The 20455-nt window shown below is 36.9% G+C and overlaps 1 protein-coding gene across 2 annotated transcripts in view; it reads left to right on the top strand.

Annotated features, from left to right (window-relative positions):
- The window catches only part of btk (Bruton agammaglobulinemia tyrosine kinase), a 39802-nt gene that overhangs the window by 4080 nt on the left and 15267 nt on the right, over positions 1 to 20455 (top strand). Inside the window, exons 2-9 of one of the 2 annotated variants that reach the window (XM_083560301.1) lie at positions 8802 to 9023; positions 9170 to 9274; positions 13269 to 13350; positions 13450 to 13578; positions 15297 to 15355; positions 15487 to 15674; positions 15789 to 15851; positions 17345 to 17399. In XM_083560301.1, coding sequence (XP_083416427.1) covers positions 8802 to 9023; positions 9170 to 9274; positions 13269 to 13350; positions 13450 to 13578; positions 15297 to 15355; positions 15487 to 15674; positions 15789 to 15851; positions 17345 to 17399 — 903 coding nt within the window. Of the gene's footprint in view, positions 1 to 8801; positions 9024 to 9169; positions 9275 to 13268; positions 13351 to 13449; positions 13579 to 15296; positions 15356 to 15486; positions 15675 to 15788; positions 15852 to 17344; positions 17400 to 20455 lie in introns of those variants that run through there. The other variant, XM_083560300.1, reaches the window with a different exon arrangement.

Below are 20455 nucleotides of genomic sequence, written 5' to 3'. Positions count from 1 at the left end.
AGATGTGAGGACAGGGTGGTATGGAGACGGATGATCCGCTGTGGCGACCCCTAATGGGAGCAGCCGAAAGAAGAAAAAGAAGAAGAAGAAGAAGAAGAAGAAGAAGAAGATTTGAGACAATGTTCATTGTTAAAAGCGCTATACAAATAAAAATTAATTGAATTGAATTGAAAATTGCTTCAATTATCTACACTCACCGGCCACTTTATTAGGTACACCTGTCCAACTGCTCGTTAACGCAAATTTCTAATCAGCCAATCACATGGCAGCAACTCAATGCATTAAGGCATGTAGACATGGTCAAGACGATCTGCTGCAGTTTAAACCGAGCGTCAGAATAGGGAAGAAAGGTGATTTAAGTGACTTTGAACGTGGCATGGTTGTTGGTGCCAGACGGGCTGGTCTGAGTATTTCAGAAACTGCTGATCTACTGGGATTTTCACGCACAACCATCTCTAGGGTTTACAGAGAATGGTCCGAAAAAGGGAAAATATCCAGTGAGTGGCAGTTCTGTGGGCGCAAATGCCTTGTTGATGCCAAAGGTCAGAGGAGAATGGCCAGACTGGTTCGAGCTAATAGAAAGGCAACAGTAACTCAAATAACCACTCGTTACAACCGAGGTATGCAGAAGAGCATCTCTGAATGCACAACACGTCGAACCTTGAGGCGGATGGGCTACAGCAGCAGAAGACCACACCGGGTGCCACTCCTGACAGCTAAGAACAGGAAACTGAGGCTACAATTCGCACAGGCTCACCAAAATTGGTTAATAGAAGATTGAAAAAACGGTGCCTGGTCTGATGAGTCTCGATTTCTGCTGCGACATTCGGATGGTAGGGTCAGAATTTGGAGTCAACAACATGAAAGCATGGCTTGTATCATCCTGCCTTGTATCAACGGTTCAGGCTGGTGGTGGTGGTGTAATGGTGTGGGGGATATTTTCTTGGCACACTTTGGGCCCATTAGTACAAACTGAGCATCGTGTCAACGCCACAGCTTATCTGAGTATTGTTGCTGACCATGTCCATCCCTTTATGACTACAGTGTACCCATCTTCTGATGGCTACTTCCAGCAGGATAACGCGCCATGTCATAAAGCGTGAATCATCTCAGACTGGTTTCTTGAACATGACAATGAGTTCACTGTACTCAAATGGCTTCCACAGTCACCAGATCTCAATCCAATAGAGCACCTTTGGGATGTGGTGGAACGGGAGATTCGCATCATGGATGTGCAGCCGACAAATCTGCAGCAACTGCGTGATGCTATCATGTGAATATGGACCAAAATCTCTGAGGAATGTTTCCAGTACCTTGTTGAATCTATGCCACAAAGGATTAAGGCAGTTCTGAAGGCAAAAGGGGGTCCAAACCGGTACTAGTAAGGTGTACCTAATAAAGTGGCCGGTGAGTGTTCTTGGAACACATTGTTTTTGGAGCACCACTCAGACATCCAGCAGGGACCATAACCTGCTGTAAGCTACATCGCCATGCCACATTGGGAGTATCAAAGTATCAGTACTTGAAGAAGACAATTGTGTAAAAGATGACAAAGCCAGTGATCAGCAAGCACATTCAGTCCCAGCAGCTTGCCTAGCTCCACCAAAGAGCACTACATTCAGCATTGTGTTTATTTGGAGATTTACTCCTGTTTCTTATAATCTCACTTCTTTGTGCACCACTTTATCAGTTATATATGCTATCATACAGCCACACTAGAGAAGCTGATCTTAGTTATGTTAACAGTGGATGGGCTTGTCTTAGTACATTCCTTGCAAGGCACCTAGAGCTTTTTAGGAATTGAGAGTGGCTTTATTTACCACTCTCAAAGGCGACTTACACTAGAAAGCTATATGCCTCATGGCCCTGTAGCATCACACTGCTTCCTAACCACCAAGAAAAGAGTCCATAGAGAGCTCTCTCTTATTGAGCCGTGCTTTCCAAGCAGACACTTGGGCTGACATCTCCATGTTACTTTAGGTACTATCTGTTCATGAATAAAAAGAGTGAAATTAAACTGCCAAAGATGGAATTTTGTGCAGATGAGTCTTACACAAAATCATTATATTGTGTTTTATTACAAACCATAGATGTACTGTATTAACAAAGTAGAATTTAAGGGTTGTGCATCAACAGTTTTTCCCTCAAGCCATCAGTCTCATCAACACACATAACTGAACTGTTCCAAACTCAAACACACTCACTCAACTGTGTGTTACTGAACTGTTACAACCTGAACTCAACACACACCCAATACTCATTTCACTTCACTTCATACACATCAATGTCACCAGTACCACCCATATTATATTAACCATATTATACCGTTTACATGCTGTTTTGCACCTCTCGATTGCTGCTATTACTGTTTTTGCACAACATTTTGTTTATGTTTTCAGATACACTCTTGTTTATTGTTCAGTATAGTTCTTAGACATTGGAAGTCAGAAAAACAAGAGATGTTTTTAACGGTATTGAAACAGGAAAGAAATCACATAAATATGTAACTAGGAGGAGATTAGCGAGACTTAAAAAAAAAAAGTGAAATTGATGTATTAATGCGAATAATACATCACGTGAGTGTTGTAGATAGGAATTTGGCACTTGCTAACATCAGCCGATCTGTGCAAAGTTGTTTGGTTTGTGCCTCCTAAAAGCTCATAGCACATGCTGACTGACTGCAATAAATCTATTTTACTTCTTTCTCACTGTCATGCGGGAAAACGGAGGCGGAAGCCGAAGTAGCCCACAATAGTCCAGAGTCTGAGGAATAATCCGAATGAAGGAATCCGGGAAAAAGGAAAGTAATATCCAAGGTGCGCCTAGAAAGAGACGCGGTCCACAATTTCCGAGTCGGAACCCGAGTCGTGAAAGCAAGATTCACGGCGCGCCTGGAAAGAGGCACTGTCCACACGAAGAGAGAGAGACACCAACAATCTGGCACCAACAATCATGCCACGCTAAAAATACCAGAGATTACTTTTTTAGCATTTTGATAGTAATATCCAAGGTGCGCCTAGAAAGAGACGCGGTCCACAATTTCCGAGTCGGAACCCGAGTCGTGAAAGCAAGATTCACGGCGCGCCTGGAAAGAGGCACTGTCCACACGAAGAGAGAGAGACACCAACAATCTGGCACCAACAATCATGCCACGCTAAAAATACCAGAGATTACTTTTTTAGCATTTTGATAGTTGATGTAAACATAAACCAAAGCTGCTGGTAATACCTAGAGTTTATACACTTCACTGCTGTCAGATAATTGGCTAATTAAATAATTTTATATACGAGTGTGTGTGTTTATAATATAGTGTAAGATTCAGAATATTCCATTCTCACATGCACAGTTATATATACTTATGTTGAAATGAAACCTGACCTACTCTTTCTATGCATATAGTATTTACATTAAATATATATGAAATAATATTGTACAGGGACATGCAACCAATTTCATGTACAAAATAAACTAAAAAATACAGTGTGCTGAATGTCAAATAAAGTGATAGTGAGTCGTTATAGTAGTCTTTTAGAGTACTAAAGGGTCTGTGTCGTAGTCATATCTGTGTTGAAGTTTTTGATGGCCTAAGGGGAGAAACTCCCTAGTAAGTCAAGTCAAGTCATCCATGCACAGTTTCTGGTTAGAAAAAGTCCTTATAGTGACACTGTGTGTTGTTTCCTCAATTAGCATACTAACAAAGCTAACTGTTACATACAAATAAATGGTAATGATGTAATTAAAATAAAATAATTAGCTATTATTTTTCTCCTCTATTATTTAAAATCTCCTCCAATATGTTCTGTTACATTACTTTATACATTTAAATGCAACTGCCCTAGTATTGTTTGCAGAGAAGCACCCTACGTTTCCTTATCTTACTTATCAGTAGTTGAGAGCTCATTGTTAATTCTTGTGTGGCACACCTGTCCAAGGAGGAGTAATTACCTGAGTTTAACAAAAAATCCGATTTGCGATTTAAACCGATCCCCCCCCCCCCCCCCCCGGCTTAAAATCAATCTGCATATGAGAAAGAAAATGTTCAAAAAAAGGTTTAACTTTATTAAATAAAGTTTATTTACCCTTCTGGGATTATAACCCATTTTGGGTTAAAGTGCAATCAGAAACAACAAGCCAAAAATACAAGATGACAGGCCCTGCCATTGTAAATTGTGAAAATAGAATGTAACATAACATAAAATGAGCAAACCTATAAAGAAAAATGTTTTATGAGTGTTTGAATGTGGAACAAGTGATGCTTGGAGTGATTTTGCCTTTACTTTTCTCCAAAACTCCACAGTAAAATGAGTTGAAATTTGAAATAAGAATATAATAGACAGGGAGATTCTAAATAAGAATTATTTGAAAGATTGAGCAAACCTCAAAAAAATGTTTTATGAGTGTTTGAATATGGTAATTCAAACACTCTAATTTTTCTGTTTCTTAATGGAAATGCCGTTCTGAAGCGTCTTTACATGTATTTTCTTTACATCTATACATGACCGCTCCCACCACCCATACCGTAAGTGTTACGATTAGACGCGCAACACTAAACAAAGTGCGGCTGCTTAACCGTGTATTTTCAAGATGCGGCTGCTTAACCGCAGTCTTGTGCTGCCGCTGTCTTGTTCATTTCGTAGGGCCCTACATCTCTCCCACTCGACAGCATGCCTGACAGCATCGAAACTATGGGAGACCAGAGGGGAGCTTCGGCGGACATTAAAGAGAAACCTGATTTTTATTAAAACAGATCGATGTAAACTACACATTCGAGTTAATCGATAAAATTCAATTTATCGCCCAGCCCTACAATATAGTGTATATATATTTATTTCCAGATTCTTTTTTTTCCTTTTAAATTTTTCCAATTTTTTCAACTATGATGGGTGCAGATGTAATAATGTCCCAAACACCAATACTAATAGCAGTATTAAAGATGTTTTTTATTTCTTATTAATTTTATTTTATTGACAGTACTGCATGATAAATAAGCATGGCCAGCTGTCTCTCTAATGTCTGCTCCCAATGTTTGTTGCATAATATTTTTATGGAGACATGGTCCAGTGGCAAAGATTCAGACCAATTAAGTAGACAAATTCACCATGTTTTGTGCCAATAGAAATGCAGCTGTGCTGCAAAGATTTTGGTTGTGGCTTTTGTGTTAACATCAACACAGAATGGCGCAATAACACTGATAGTTTTAGTTACTGCTCATTGCTGGTTGAATTTGTGACTGTCACATGCTGACTATTTTATATATCACCAAAATTCAACAGTGTGATCACACTGGTTTGCTTTCCCCCAGCTCAAATGCTAAGAAAGAATTATGTAAACTGTATGGAGCTGTTAGCAAACTGCAGAATGCACACCCCAATGAACTGTGTTTTTGCAGGAGATTTGAACCATGCAAATATAAAGTCAGTGCTTCCTACATTCCATCAGCATGTGGACTTTGCAATGACAATGGCAAACACTTTATGTTGTTTACACAATTATTATTGACATATACTTGGCAGGACCCTCAGCTAATCAGACCACATCAATGAAGCAGTTGAAAATCTGGCCAGCATCTGCTCTTTAAAACATATATTAGTTTTAAGCATACCAACTAGCACATATAATACTGGGCAAAGTTTTAGGCAGGTGTAAAAAATGCTGTAAAGTAAGAATGCCAGACTTCTCCAGACAGTAGATTGGTTTACCTGGGTCTCACAGGTTTCCTTTAGATCCTTTCTGATGGCACTGCTGGACGTCTGATGTTGCAGCATGATGATTCCCCTTTGCTGACCACTGCATCTACAGTTCTCAACATTACCTGTTTATTTGTGCATCTTCAAAATATAATTTTAAACCCCAGTCTGCTTTGAAATCCTTATCTGGGAGACTGATTTAACTACCAGTATAAGAATGTTGTGTTTTGATTCTTGCAATATTTTTTTGACTTCACTAGTTAGCAGAGTTTGGTAGTTCCTCACACACTTTTAAGTTTTCAATACACTGTTGTTTCTGTTTGAGTTCTGTTTGTGTATTTAACCTACATATTAAATTGATGATTATTAGCACTTGATGTAATTGGTTACTCAAACACTTGAGTCTGATCCTACAAAAGTGTGCACAAAAACATTTAGTCTTGGTTTGAAGAGCAGAACAACATGTTGGCAAGAAAGACAACTCCTCCTTACAATGACAAGGTGCTGTAAGGATAGCTGATTAAAAGAAAATTAAGAAAAGCTGCTGGACCAGACACCATTAGAAGATGTGCATATTTGCTGGCAGATGTTTTTACTGACATCTTTAACATCTGTGCACATAATTCCAAAATGCTTCAAACTTCAAACCACTGAAGTATTCAGTGTCATGCCTAAATGACCACTGTCACTTACACTCACACATATCATCATGAATGCTTATAAATAACCTGGCTTTGACAGCCCCCACAGGGCTGCTGCAGTTAGCATATTATTAAACCACTCTACAGACAATGCCACCGCCAACACCGTCCATCTAGCTCTCATGCATTAGACAAAAAGGACACATATGTAAATTGATTCTTATATACTTCATCTCAGCATTTAACACAGTCATTCTTCTGTACCTGAGTCATGGACTTCCTCACTAGATCTCAGTGATTTCAGTTCAGAACAGCACCTCCAACACCAAAACACTTAGCATCGAGGCCTCATAGGACTGAGTGATTAGTCCACTGCTGTTTACAGTGCTGACTCATGACAGTGTAGCAATACACAGTTCAAACTACATCAAGTTTGCAGATGACACAACCATTGTGGGTTTCATCAGCAAGAACGTAAGGAAGTGCAGCAGCTAGCAGGCTGTTGCAGAACTAACAGCCTGTCTCTGAATTTTGAAAACCAAAATAAAAGTTTGTTGACTTCAGGAGGACATGGAGTGTCACACATACACTTTTCACCCTCCTGCCATTTGAAAATCGTACCAAAGCATTTGGGACCTTATGATCAGACTGTGTAAGAGTTCCTTCAATAAACCCATAAGACTCTTTAACACAAATGGACTAGACTAATAAACATGCACACATGCACGCACGCGCGCGCGCGCGCGCACACACACACACACACACAAGCGCACAGTGTGTTGGGCAGTAACGTGTTACCAGTACTGGTTACTTTTGACAGTAACTAATGCTGTAACGCGTTACTTTTAAAAATAAAGTTTTTTTGTATGTTACCGTTATAAATTGTTACCGTTACTTTTTTAAATGAATGAATTTAAGTGAAGCTGAAGTGTAGCCTACAGTCTAACCTGCTTACAGCAGCATCACATTGTAGGATTGGTGGATTACCCACTGTATACACGCAGAAGACGCACTGTGGGCGTGTCTCCGTTTATTCAGGTCTGTGCGGCAGTAATGGCGAGTTGAGGCGAGAGCAAGACGAGTTTCTCAAAGTGGAAAAAATGCTCATTGTTTCACTTTAGTTGAGTATAAAGACAAAAACATTTAAGTCAAATGTAAGCTGTGTCTTTCTGGTTCGAAGGTCGTATCTACTGTGATTAACAGCAACTCCAATCTGTTGAAGCTCCTCTAGGACCTTCATGCTAGAAGCTAGTAGCTAACCTGTACAGGTTCTGTTCTACATTGTTGATAGTTTTCATACTTCAGTTGTAAAAGGAAAATTTTTAAGAGCTCAACACAACAGCAGAAGCCACTTTAGTTTTTGATTCTGAATATATTATTCAGCTTGTTTTGTTATTTATTTAAGAAATTACTGAAAATATTACTGAAAATTACTATTTTTTAGTAACTAGCACAACACTGCACACGCAGTTGCCGTTGGCACCATAACGAGGGCAAAACAAGAATCTGAACAAGTCAAGTGAAGTGTGGAAGAATATGGGTCAGTAAAACACATTTGAAAACTGGATACATTACTTAGCGAGCACAAACTATGAGGCATATACACGCACACAAATAAACAAAAAGTGGAAACAAAGTGGTCCCTCCCACAGTGGTCCAACACCTGTAGGTACAGTGTACCCTAATATGAGCAGGTCATGAAAGGAGGCTGTGCTGTCTCCCCTGGCATAAGCAGATCTTTGGAGGCTGTCTCATCAGCCTTTGGAGTGATCGTGACTTGAGGGGCCCCTTGGTTGTCTCCTGGCATGATATCACTAAATTGACTTCAGGGTAAAGTTTGTTGTGAATGGTTGCTTTAGCTCCTTGTGGGCTCTGGACTTCCTTCCCTCATTAGGTTTGGTCTCCTTGGGTATTCTCCATAAAAAATCCTCAATCTCCAAAACAAGCACATACAAATGTGGCTATAACAACATAGAATAGAATTTGGAAGTCCATAATGATGCATGCAGGCATGTGTTTTGTTATTTTGTGAATGAAGCCATGGGGAAAATCTTTGCAAATTTCGCATTATTCAGCTGTACTAAACATTTTTTATTTTTAATTCATTCTGAAGCTCAGTGGTTATTTTGCAAAATTATCCCTAAGAAACATCAATATAGAAATAAAGCCCAATAAAATATAATGCTTTAACCTCAAAAACAGTATGTTACTTACTTACTTGTTCTGTTGGGGATTAAACTAGGTTCTCAGGTCTGGAATATGCAAAGATAAAAGATGATTACTTTAGCTGTGTGGGAGGAGAAACGGTGTATTAAAACAGAAAAGGTTTAGAGGGAAAGGGGATACAAAACAAAGGAGTGGCAAAAATAAGCGACAAAGACACCAAGTATTAGCAGTAGGATAATGAGGTGGTCAATTGGCCTAAATTTTTTTCTGGTCTAAGGTTTCTTAAGCATTGCTATTCTCAATATAGATGTATTTAATACATTTATTCTGTTTAAATCTATGTTTAATAGTATGTATTTGTTTTAAAGATAACATATCTGAAAGAACAATGTCAAATAACCTGCTGGAGGAGGTATTCATAAAGCGCTCTCAGCAAAAGAAGAAAACTTCACCCTTAAACTTCAAAGAGAGATTGTTTGTACTCACACAGGAAAAGATTGCGTACTACGACTATGACATTGAAAAAGGGGTAAGATATGCTTTTCAATATTTGAATTATTATACTAGAATAATTTCTTCAGGAGACAGCTTTGTATTTTTATGTAATGATCATACCCTAATGTAATTTAATTTATTGCTATGTATTACTAATTTAAGTTATCCTTCTGAATACAGAAGAAGAAAGGATTAAAGGGATTTGTTGACATTGACAAGATTAAATGTGTTGAGATTGTGATTCCAGAAGACCATGCTCCTCCTGAACGATTATTCCCATTTCAGGTGAGGTGCCATACAAGTTTTATGATTGCAATGATGTGTGTCAGTATAATTTATTAATTTTACAGATGTTTTTTTAAGCCTGCGATTAACACTTGTGTCAGATAGGGAACTAGGTTCTTAAATTTCTTAGGTGTTGCAATATAAATTAACTCCAATTAACCCCAATTAACCCCAAATTCCAAAAAAGTTGGTACACTGTGTAAAAAGGTGGAAAAAAAAAACAGATGATTTGCAAATCTCATAAATCCACATTTTATTCACAATAGAACATAGAAACACCTCAAATGTTTAAACTGAAGAAATGTAGCATTTTAAAGGAATAAAATAAAGTAATTTTTCAATTTGTTGGTCACACCATGTCTCAAAATATTTGTGTGTTGGTATGCAGATTAGCATTGTCTTGCTAAAATATACAAGGCCTTCCCTGAAAAGACTTTGTTTGAATGGAAACATTTGTTGCCCTAAAACCTAAGCACTGAACTGACACTGCTGCCAAGCTGGATGGTCCCCCTCCTCTTTAGTCAATAGATGGTTTCCTAGAAGACTTTTACAATTTGATTTATCTGACCAGAGAGTTTTCCAATTTGCTGTAGACCATTTTAAATTAGCTTTGGCCAAGAGAAGAAAACTGGATTTCTGGATCATGTTTACATTTACATGCCTTGATTTAAATATAAGACATACTTGTCTTTAATTTAGTGCTGCCTGAGGGTTTCAAAGATCAGAGGAAACCAACATAGATTTTTGCCCTTGTCCCTTGAGCACAGATTTTCAGGATTCTCTAAATCTTTTGGTATAATGTAATGTATAATGTCAATGAAATATTCAGAGTCTTCTAATTGCAGATTGGTAAAACTATGTCCATCTTTATTTCTGAGAGACTCTGCCTCTCTAACATTGTCTTTTTTATATCCAGTCATGCCAGTTAACCTGCTTAGTTTTCCTCCAGCTGTTTCTCTTTAGTAACATGGTTTTCCAGTCATTTGTGGGCCCCATCCCAAGGTTTCTGAGATGTGTTGCAGCCATCAAATTCCAATTTATTTTTTCTTAAAATGTACATTTACTTAGTTTAAACATTTGATATGTTTTCTATTTCTATGTTCCAAATAAAATATATGGGTTTATAAGATTTGCAAATCATTTAAGTCTGTTTTTATTTACATTTTACAGTGCCCCATTTTTGTGGAATTTTGTGGAATAGGGAAAGCTGTGATTTGGTATCATTATATAAATATAAGAGCTATATTCTTAGAATGAAGAAATGTTTATTGGTTTGTGATTAACTTATATAACTAAGAATTAATTGTATAACTGAATATATTTTGGCAGTTTGAACCAACATTAATATGACATTTTTTTTTTTTTCAGGTAAATTTGTGCATTTTTGTTAACACCATACAGTAGCTAAATGAATATAAAGAAACAACAAAATATCTTGTTTAGACTAAATACAAAGATATTACAATTTGTCTGAAAATCTTGCAAACATCCAAAACAAGAGCTACAAAAGATCCAAGCAACTAGTGATTGCTTGAAATACCACTGGGAAGAATGTAAAAAGCAACAGGGCTTTTCCTTGTTGGTAAAGCAAAATAGCCAGGCCTGTCAGATTCATACACTCATTACATACATTACATACATACAATAGTTATTGACACTTCTACACTCCTACTTTACCTCCATTCATATGTATCTTTTATGAATCTTTTAACCAGATTTAGATGTGGAGTTGATTTAGAGTTTTTCTACAAATGCTTGTGCTTAAACAAAATAAGTTGGAGGCACTGTAGGTGATTATGATTAGAATCACCTACAGTGCCTCCAACTTATTTTGGCACTGCTATTAAGTGTGAGCAAAAAAGGTCTGTGAAAATTGTCTTTATTGTTAGCTCTCATGGATATTAAACAGTTGCAAACACAGCACAGCTTTATGAAATTTTTTTCTCAAATACGTATGTGCCACAATTATTGCAACCCTTTTGAAATAATTTCAGTAAAATAAATCTTAAATTGATTCCTATGGATATTTTTACATTCTTTTTTGTATACATGATTGGCTAGGAACAGGAAATTGTTCAACTATAACTTTCTGTTTCACACTTTTATTAATATGAGGGAACACATTGGCCAAATTTCCTTTCTTCAGTCATAAAACTGAGCAAGATCAAAGAATTTTGATGTGTGGCAAAATGTTGAAAAAGCATTTAAAATGTCCATTTCCACCATGAGAGAAATACATTTAAATAAAGTTGAAGTGTCCTGGAAATGTTATGAATCAACCTGGAAGAGGATTTGTGTCTATATTGCCCCAAAGAAATGTAAAGAGAATGGTTTAAGTAATCAAAAAATCCTGGTGGCAGAAAGTCTCTAAAACTACAATCCAACTATAACCTTTTAATGGGATTGAGGTCTTGGCTCTGACTGGGCCATTCCAGCACTTTGACTATCCTTTTCTGAAGCAATGTCTTCGTTGATTTTAATGTGTGCCTTTGGTCAATGTTAAAATGTGAAATTCCTCTTCATTTTCGTTTTTTTGACAGATGACAGGGGGTTTTGTGCCAAGATATCTTAGTATTTTGTGCTTATTAGTTTCCCAGCTAGGTATTTAAAGTGATTTATTTTTCCATTTTCCCTTGAGAAGTGCCTCTGACCCATCTGAAAAGAAGTCGCCCCAAAGCATAATGGAACCATCAGTATGATGGTCCTTGGATGTCCTGTTTTGGTTTTGCACCAAACATACCTTTTTTATGGCCTTTGTCTTGTCAGAACATAGCGTGGTTTGGGGTGACTGAATAAATCCTTTAATTAATTCAAAATACAGATATATACAGTATACAATATACAGTATTGTATATTCTCTATTCTAAAAAAAATGTTTTCCGATTTGCCACCCTACAATACAGCCCAGACTTGTGCAGGATAATGGAGATAAAAGTCAAAAGCAAAATGTGACCAGTACATGCCAGAAACTCGAGGTGCTGTTAGTCTCTTGATAAAATTTATCCTTGATAAATTTTATTCTTGTCCACTCATCAACTTTTAAGGCTTGTCCTGATCTTTGCCATGTCTCTTTGGTACCAAATCTTCTCCATTTATTAGTGAAAATGTTGCTCCATGGCTTTGACAGTATTACATAGTGCAGTCAATATTCTTTTATATCCCTCTTCTGATTGGAACCTTTCAACAATTAAATCAATACATCAGTCTGGTTTATCAGTAGAAAATTGTGGTACAGTTTAAGTTGCTGGAGTCAGGTCAAGTAGGCTTTATTGTCATTTCAACCATATACAGTGGAGTACACAGTTAAACAAAACAGGGTGCTACATCAAACAACATAAATTAACAAAAGTAACACAGAACTACAGAGAACTTTAAACAAAACTTAAAACACAAAGTGCACATGTGCAACATTTAGTCCAAAAAAACAAAAGACGACAGACAAGAAACAACATGAGACAAGGAAAAGTAACGCTGACAGTACATAAGTTTGTGCAAATGGATTGTCCGTATACAATCAAAAATATATACTGTACTTGTAAACATTTGGTTGGATATAACCTTTTGGTTCAACTAAAGTGTGCAAACAGAGGGTTTTTTCCCCCTTGTTGATTGTGTGTGTGTATATGGTGCTCTTCACAATCTCCACAGAGGAGCTATTAATGTTCAGCAGGGGGTGGTCAATTTATGTCCTCCTAAAGTCAACAACCATCTCTTTTGTTTTGTCTACATTCAGAGACAGGTTGTTGGCTTACACTAATCCTTTAATCTTTGCCAATCTCCAGAATTTGCAATATTCCTCGGTAGGGAAACTGCTGAGCTGTCAATGCTATGTCAAGTATATGTGATCATCAAATCAACTAACCATAATAACCTGTATTGTTTACACTATATATTGGACAATATCAATTCAATATAAGTATTGAATCATAATAAATATATAATTTAATATAATATTGAATCATAATTCAAGCAAGATATGTCTTTTTCTTCACAGATAGTCTATGATGAGGGACCACTCTACATATTTGCCAAAACAGATGATATACGAAAGCAGTGGATACATAAACTTAAGCATGGTCAGTTTTATCCCCATTAAGTGGAATTAAGTTTATACAGATCTCTGATTTCACTATATGAATGCATTTTGTTAATGTCCTGTAACATATCTGTCAAAGTGGTACGATTCAACAAAGACCTAATACAAAAATACCACCCCTGTTTTTGGGAGGATGGCATGTGGAAGTGTTGCCAGCAGGAAGTCAAGCAGGCTATGGGCTGTAAGGTGCTGGAAATGAGAAATGGAGGTCTGTAAAAGAAAAAAGAAAGGCCTTCAATGGCATTTCAGAACACAACTTTAAACATATTTATTATGCGATAGTATTACAACCACAATTAAAAAAAATTATGGAATGCTGTGTAAAATGTAAATAAAAACAGAATACAATGATTGCAAATCAAATAAACATATTTTATTCACAATGGAAGATAGGAAACATATAAAATGTTTGAACTGAAGATTTCTTTTTTTTTTTTTTTTTTTTTATAGATGGCGGCTAAAAATTTCTAATGTGTTTACCACTATGTATTCTCCTCTTTTCTTTTAACAACACTGTAAACATCTGGGAATTGAGGAGATCATTTGCTGGAGTTTTGTGAGAGAAATATTTTCCTATTAATGTATAATTCTAACTGCTAAATTAGAATTAGAAGATGATTGGGTATAAAATGCTGATTGGGTACCATGGTTGGGTATAAAAAGAGAATCTTATAGAGGCAGAGTCTCTCAGAATTAAAGATGGACAGAGGTTAAACAATCAGCGAAAAACTGTGTCTACAAATTGTGGAACAATTTCATAATAATGGCCCTTAAAAGTGCAAAAACTTTGAATATCTCATCATCTATAGTACACAATATTATCAAAAGATTTTAAGAATCTGGAATTTTTTTAAAATCTCTGTCTGGTATGGCCCCAACCTATTTAAATGAACTTTTTAATCTGCACACCCATGGCCAAACTCTCAGGTTCTCTAATCATGTCTTGCTTGAAGTGCCTAGACCAAGATATAAATCATGGGGTGACCGCGCCTTCTCAGTGGCGGCTCCTAAGCTTTGGATTTCCCTCAGTTCTGATCTCACCTCTGAAAGGAAATTTTCTACTTTTAAAGCTAAAATAAAGACCCATTTATTCACCAAAGCCTTTGTTCTGTAGTAGAGGGTGTACTTAGTCTTCTGCTTCTTAACGTTTATTTTATTTGTTGTGTTTTAATGCTTATTTAATTTTTCTTCTGTTTTAGTTCTTACGATTTACTTCTTTCTTTTATGATATTGCTCTATTTTATTACTTTTATGTTAACTCTACATAAAAGCACATTGCCTTTTGCACTTTGTTCAGCACCTATGTTCTACCTGATAGTTATTAGGTACTATATAAATAAAGATTGAATTGAATTGAATATACAGGGTTCAGAGCAACATATGCCTCCATCTACGTCTTTTTCAGGGAAGGGCTAGCATGTTTCAGCTGAGCAATGCTAAACCATACTCTGCATCTATTACAGCAGCATGGCTTTATAGTAGAAAAGTTCAGGTGCTGAACTGTCTGTCCTGCATTCCAGATCATCTTTTAAAAACATTTGTACTGAAAACATTACTACTACTCTTAAGCAACTAGAATCATCTATCAGACAACAACATGGCAACATTTCTCTCCCAAAACTCCAGCAACGAGTCTCCTTAATTTCCAGACATATTCAGACTGTTGTTAAAATAAGGGGCTTATGAGATTTCCAATTCACTGCATCCTGCTTTTATTTACATTTAACCTATTGAGTGTCCCAACTTTTTTGGAATTGGGGTTGTAATAATTTTTTTATTAAATAACTGTAAAATTCGATCTAAAATCTAATTTAATTATAATAATATTAATAATAATAATAATATTAATAATAATAATAATAATAATAATAATAATAATAATAATAATAATAATAATAATTACCATGGTAAACATTTCCTTCAAAGGACTTTCTGCAGGATCTCGGCGTAAATCAAGAAAACCTCTTCCACCTACACCTGAAGAGGTCAGGCAGTTATCATTTTGTAACTGTCACAATATCTGATATTTATTTTTATATGCTTTATTATTATTATTAGTCATTATTTAAATTATTATTAATATTGTCTTTTAAACTGAAATTTCTGTTTGCCTCAGGAAAAGCATTCTATATCTTTGCCTCAAGAGCCACCAAAGCAGCACGGCTTTTCAGTGGGTATGACAGTTATTGCTGAATATGAGTACTTTCCCATGGCACCTCAAGACCTGGAGTTGAAAAAGGATGATGAATACACAATCTTGCAAATATGTGATGCCAACTGGTTAAGAGCCAGAGATAAAAATGGGTATAGTTGCCATCAAATTAATTCCATTTTCTTGTCAATCATACTGTAGAGTTGCAAAGAGTCCAGAGACATGCTAGAAAAGCTCACCGATTCTTTCTTTCTTTTTCTTTCCAGCAAAGAGGGATATATTCCAAGTAACTATGTTACTGAGGCCTTAAATGGATTGGAGAAGTTTGAGTGAGTATACTTAATGATAGAATCTACAAACCCGATTCCAAAAAAGTTGGGACACTGTACAAACTGTGAATAAAAAGGAATGCAATAATTTACAAATCTCATAAAATTATATTTTATTTACAATAGAATATAGATAAAATATCAAATGTTGAAAGTGAGACATTTTGAAATGTCATGCCAAACTTTGGCCCATTTTGGATTTCATGAGAGCTACACATTCCAAAACAGTTGGGACAGGTAGCAATAAGAGGCCGGAAAAGTTAAATGTACATATGAGAAACAGCTGGAGGACCAATTTGCAACTTATTAGGTCAATTGGCAACATGATTGGATATAAAAAGAACCTCTCAGAGTGGCAGTATCTCTCGGAAGTCAAGATGGGCAGAGAATCACCAATTCTCCCAATGCTGCGGCGAAATATAGTGGAGCATGATCAGACAGGAGTTTCTCAGAGAAAAAATGCAAAGAGTTCTAAGTTATCATCATCTACAGTGATGATGATAACTGATGATGATCATCTACAGTTATCATCATCTATTCAAAGATTCAGAGAATCTGGAACAATCTCTGTGCATAAGGGTCAAGGCCGGAAAACCATACTGGATGCCCGTGATCTTCGGGCCCTTAGAGGGCACTGCATCACATACAGGAATGCTACTGTAATGGAAATCACAAAATGGGCTCTGGAATAATTCCAAAAAGCATTGTCCGTGAACACAATCCATTCGCCGTTGTCGGCTAAAACTCTATAGGTCAAAAAAGAAGCCATATCTAAACATGATCCAGAAGCGCAGGCGTTTTCTCTGGGCAAAGTATAATTTAAAATGGACTGTGGCAAAGTGGAAAACTGTTCTCTGGTCAGACGAATAAAAATTTGAAGTTCTTTTTGGAAAACTGGGATGCCATGTCATTCGGACTAAAGAGGATAAGGACAACCCAAGTTGTTATCAGCGCTCAGTTCAGAAGCCTGCATGTCTGATGGTATGGGGTTGCATGAGTGTGTGTGGCATGGGCAGCTTACACATCTGGAAAGGCACCATCAATGCTGAAAGGTATGTCCAAGTTCTAGAACAACATATGCTCCCATCCAGACGTCGTCTCTTTCAGGGAAGACCTTGCATTTTCTAACATGACAATGCCAGACAACATCATGGCTGTGTAGAAGAAGGATCTGGGTACTGAAACAACTTGTCTCCTCAGTCTGTTTGCAGACTGGTTTAAAAAGAAGAGGGAATGGCACACAGTGGTAAACAAAGCCTTGTCCCAACTTGAAATTTAAAATCAACTTATTTTTCCCTTAAAATGATAAATATTCTCAGTTTAAACATTTGATATGTCATCTATGTTGTATTCTGAATAAAATATTACAATTTAAAACTTCCACATCATTGCATTCTGGTTTTATTCACAATTTGTACAGTGTTCCAACTTTTTTGGAATCGCGTTTGCCCACAACTGAACATTTAATAGATTTTTTCTTTGTCTCAATATAGATGGTATTGCAAAAACATGAACCGCAGTCAAGCAGAAAATTTACTTAAGAATGAGGTGAGTATAGTACCAGGCCAGCCATAATGAATATTTAAAAATGCTTATACAGCTTAGCTGTGGATCCACAAACACGGAATAACTACTTGGGATTGTGCCTAATACCTAAATATGTGTGCATCCTGCTGAGACTGTCAATAAAAGACATGAAATGACAATAGCATAGTGTTTGCTTCAAAAGCCTATCAATACTCTAAATTCAGCTACTGTGGGCTTAATGATTGCCTATTGGATCAGCAGTAATTTCACTTCCCTCTTTATGCTGAGATGATTGCCAGCAGTTTGTTTTCAGCAATACCTATTTCATATCAATCATTAATGGGTTTATAATGAGGGGTTTTGGTGGATTGTGAAAAAGGCATTTTGTTCCTTTAAATAATGCTGATGTGGACTTATTAAGTGTTATCTGCTTTATGGTGATGTTATGAAATGGCCACCATATTTTCAGCTCATTCAAGAAATTGCCACTGTCCAGTAGTCCATGCACAAAGGCATGGGATCCAAGTGGTATGAGCTCCTGCCTAATGTATAAAGCCACTATACTCATGGTCTCCATGGTCAATTGCCATGTGGCTGTTCTAGCATCTTCAGGAGAAATTTTTTTTGGTAATTCTGATTTTATTAATTGCCCAGCCCATGCTTTTCTGTGCCTTTTCACAAACAAAAATTACATACAAATTCTGTTAATACTAAGGCTTTTGTCTTAATCAAGTTAAAATGTGCTACATTCTAGTGCATGTGGACTGTCTTCTGTTTCGTCTCTAGCTTTCTATCTCTCCTTAGGTCAGGGGTCACCAACCTTTTTGACACCGAGAGCTACTTCTTGGGTACCAACTTATGTGAAGGGCTACAAGTTTGATACACAATATAACAAATTTGCTAAATTTACCTTTAATTATATGTTATTATTAATAATTAATGATATTTATCTATGTCAAACTCAATTGCACAGGGGGCCAAAACTCAAATCACATTTTAGGTCGCAGGCCGAACAGGATAAACATTTATTGAACACACTAAAAAAAATTTTTTTTTTAACATAAATATGATTAAATACAGACAGCAATATAATTTCAGAGTAAATAAACTTAAACGTTAAATAAATAGCTCTCCATAAAAATACCTCCTGTCAAAATTATACAAGTTAGAAATATGAACATGCGGCGAAAAAAACGTGAACAAATAAATAAAAATTGTACTTTTAAGTACCGTATTTCCTGGACTATAAGCCGCTACTTTTTTCCCACGCTTTGAACCCCGCGGCTTAAACAACGAAGCGGCTAATATATGGATTTTTCCTTGGTTTTTCCCGGGTCACAAGCTTCAAGGCAAAAAAACTGAGCCCCATAACATTAGAAAAATGAAATTGCCGAACGGGTTCAGGTGAACCAATAAAACTCTTTATATCAAATCGGGTGCGCTTCCACTGAATCGGGCCGCACCACACGCTGATAACAACCTGGCATGAAAAAACGCACTTCATCTGTGTGCATGGCATCGGGAGAAAAGCTTCACCCATGGTGATTTTTAAACGCACGACGATGCCAAAAGAAAAACTCTCGAGAGAAATAGTTGTGAAAGGAGGGAGTGAACAATGACTTTCTTGGTAGGCTACTGTTTAGATACAAGTCGTTGTAACACGTTGAGTCTGGGTTAAGGAAGAGTTCGCTAACTCCAGTTGCAACAGAAATCATATAAGCACAGACAGGTTTCCAAAACTTGTGCTTTTTTTTTTTTCTTGGCAACAGCGTTACGGGTTAGTCAAAGAAACTTAGAAATGCGCTTCAGAAAATAATAAGAACATATTCCTCGGTCTTGCACACATGCAGTAATACCGGAAAAACGCGGCGGCAGGCAATTCCCAAAATACCGCTTTGCTCTTAAAGGAGCCACAACATATTTCACCCGTTACACGTGTAACAGACACTGTCTTTCGGTAAAGCCTGTGTAAAGTTCATTAGTTTCAGTGTAGACACGGCTTATAGACAGGTGCGGCTTATTTATGTTCAAAATAAAAATCTTCGTAAAATTCAGTGGGTGGGGCTTATATTTGGGGGGCGCTTAATAGTCCGGAAATTACGGTAAACGTAAAATAACAACAAATCAAAACAATCAGATTTCTATGCTCTTATGCCATTTTATAAAAAAGAATCTTAAACTTTAAATAACTTCAAATATTTTGCTCTTCATAAAAATATCTCCAGTTAAACACCAGACGTCTCACACCTTCATTATGCAGCTCTTCAGAAACTCTCCCTCAGTAAATAACTGGCTGATTTGACTCTGATTTCTCCTCTATTTTCACACCAGCTTCGCTATGTGATTTTGCTCTGGTGAAAAACGTCAGCTGAAATGTCAGATTCTTCTTTAACTCTTCTACTTTCTGTATCTTTTGCTCTGCATTCAGGTTTTTCAGCTTCTCCTGATGTTTTGTCTCGTAGTTCCATCTTAGATTATATTCCTTAATTACAGCCACATTCGCTCCACATATAAGACACACGGGTTTATCGGCAGTGTCAGTAAATATATACTCAGAATCAAATCGGTTTTGAAAGGCTCTGTTTTCAGAATCAACTTTTCTCTTCGCCATTGTGAGGGGCTTCACAATAACTTTACAATAGGGTTAAATACATCAACAAAAGCTCGACTTGATTGACGCTGGAATGTTCCCAGGTAGTCTAGCGTTCGGTAAGGCAGCTGAAGCGCTGCATCATGGGATCTGTAGTTTTTCTTATCAGCGCTTCATATCGCCGGGACATTAATAACAACAATAATAGATCTATATAAAATCATCTCGCGGGCCGGGTATAATTGTACGTCGGGTCAGATTTGACACTGAGTTTGACACCCCTGATCTATGTGAAGACACTGATCATGTTAATGATTTCTCACAATAATTATCAACAATGATTTAACAAGGTAGGAAACAGCTATTTTTAGAAAAGGCTCGCAAGCGACTCATGTGGTCCTTGCGGGCGACCTTGCGGGCGACCACGTTGGTGACCCCTGCTCTAGGTTATAAGAGATAAACTAAGCAAGTATTGTAAAAGTAACTT

The sequence above is a fragment of the Silurus aristotelis genome, assembly GCF_946808225.1.
Source record: "Silurus aristotelis genome assembly, chromosome: 14".
Classification (NCBI taxonomy): domain Eukaryota; kingdom Metazoa; phylum Chordata; class Actinopteri; order Siluriformes; family Siluridae; genus Silurus; species Silurus aristotelis.
The sequence above is the reverse complement of the archived record's forward strand: the minus strand, read 5'-3'. Positions and strand labels throughout refer to the sequence as shown.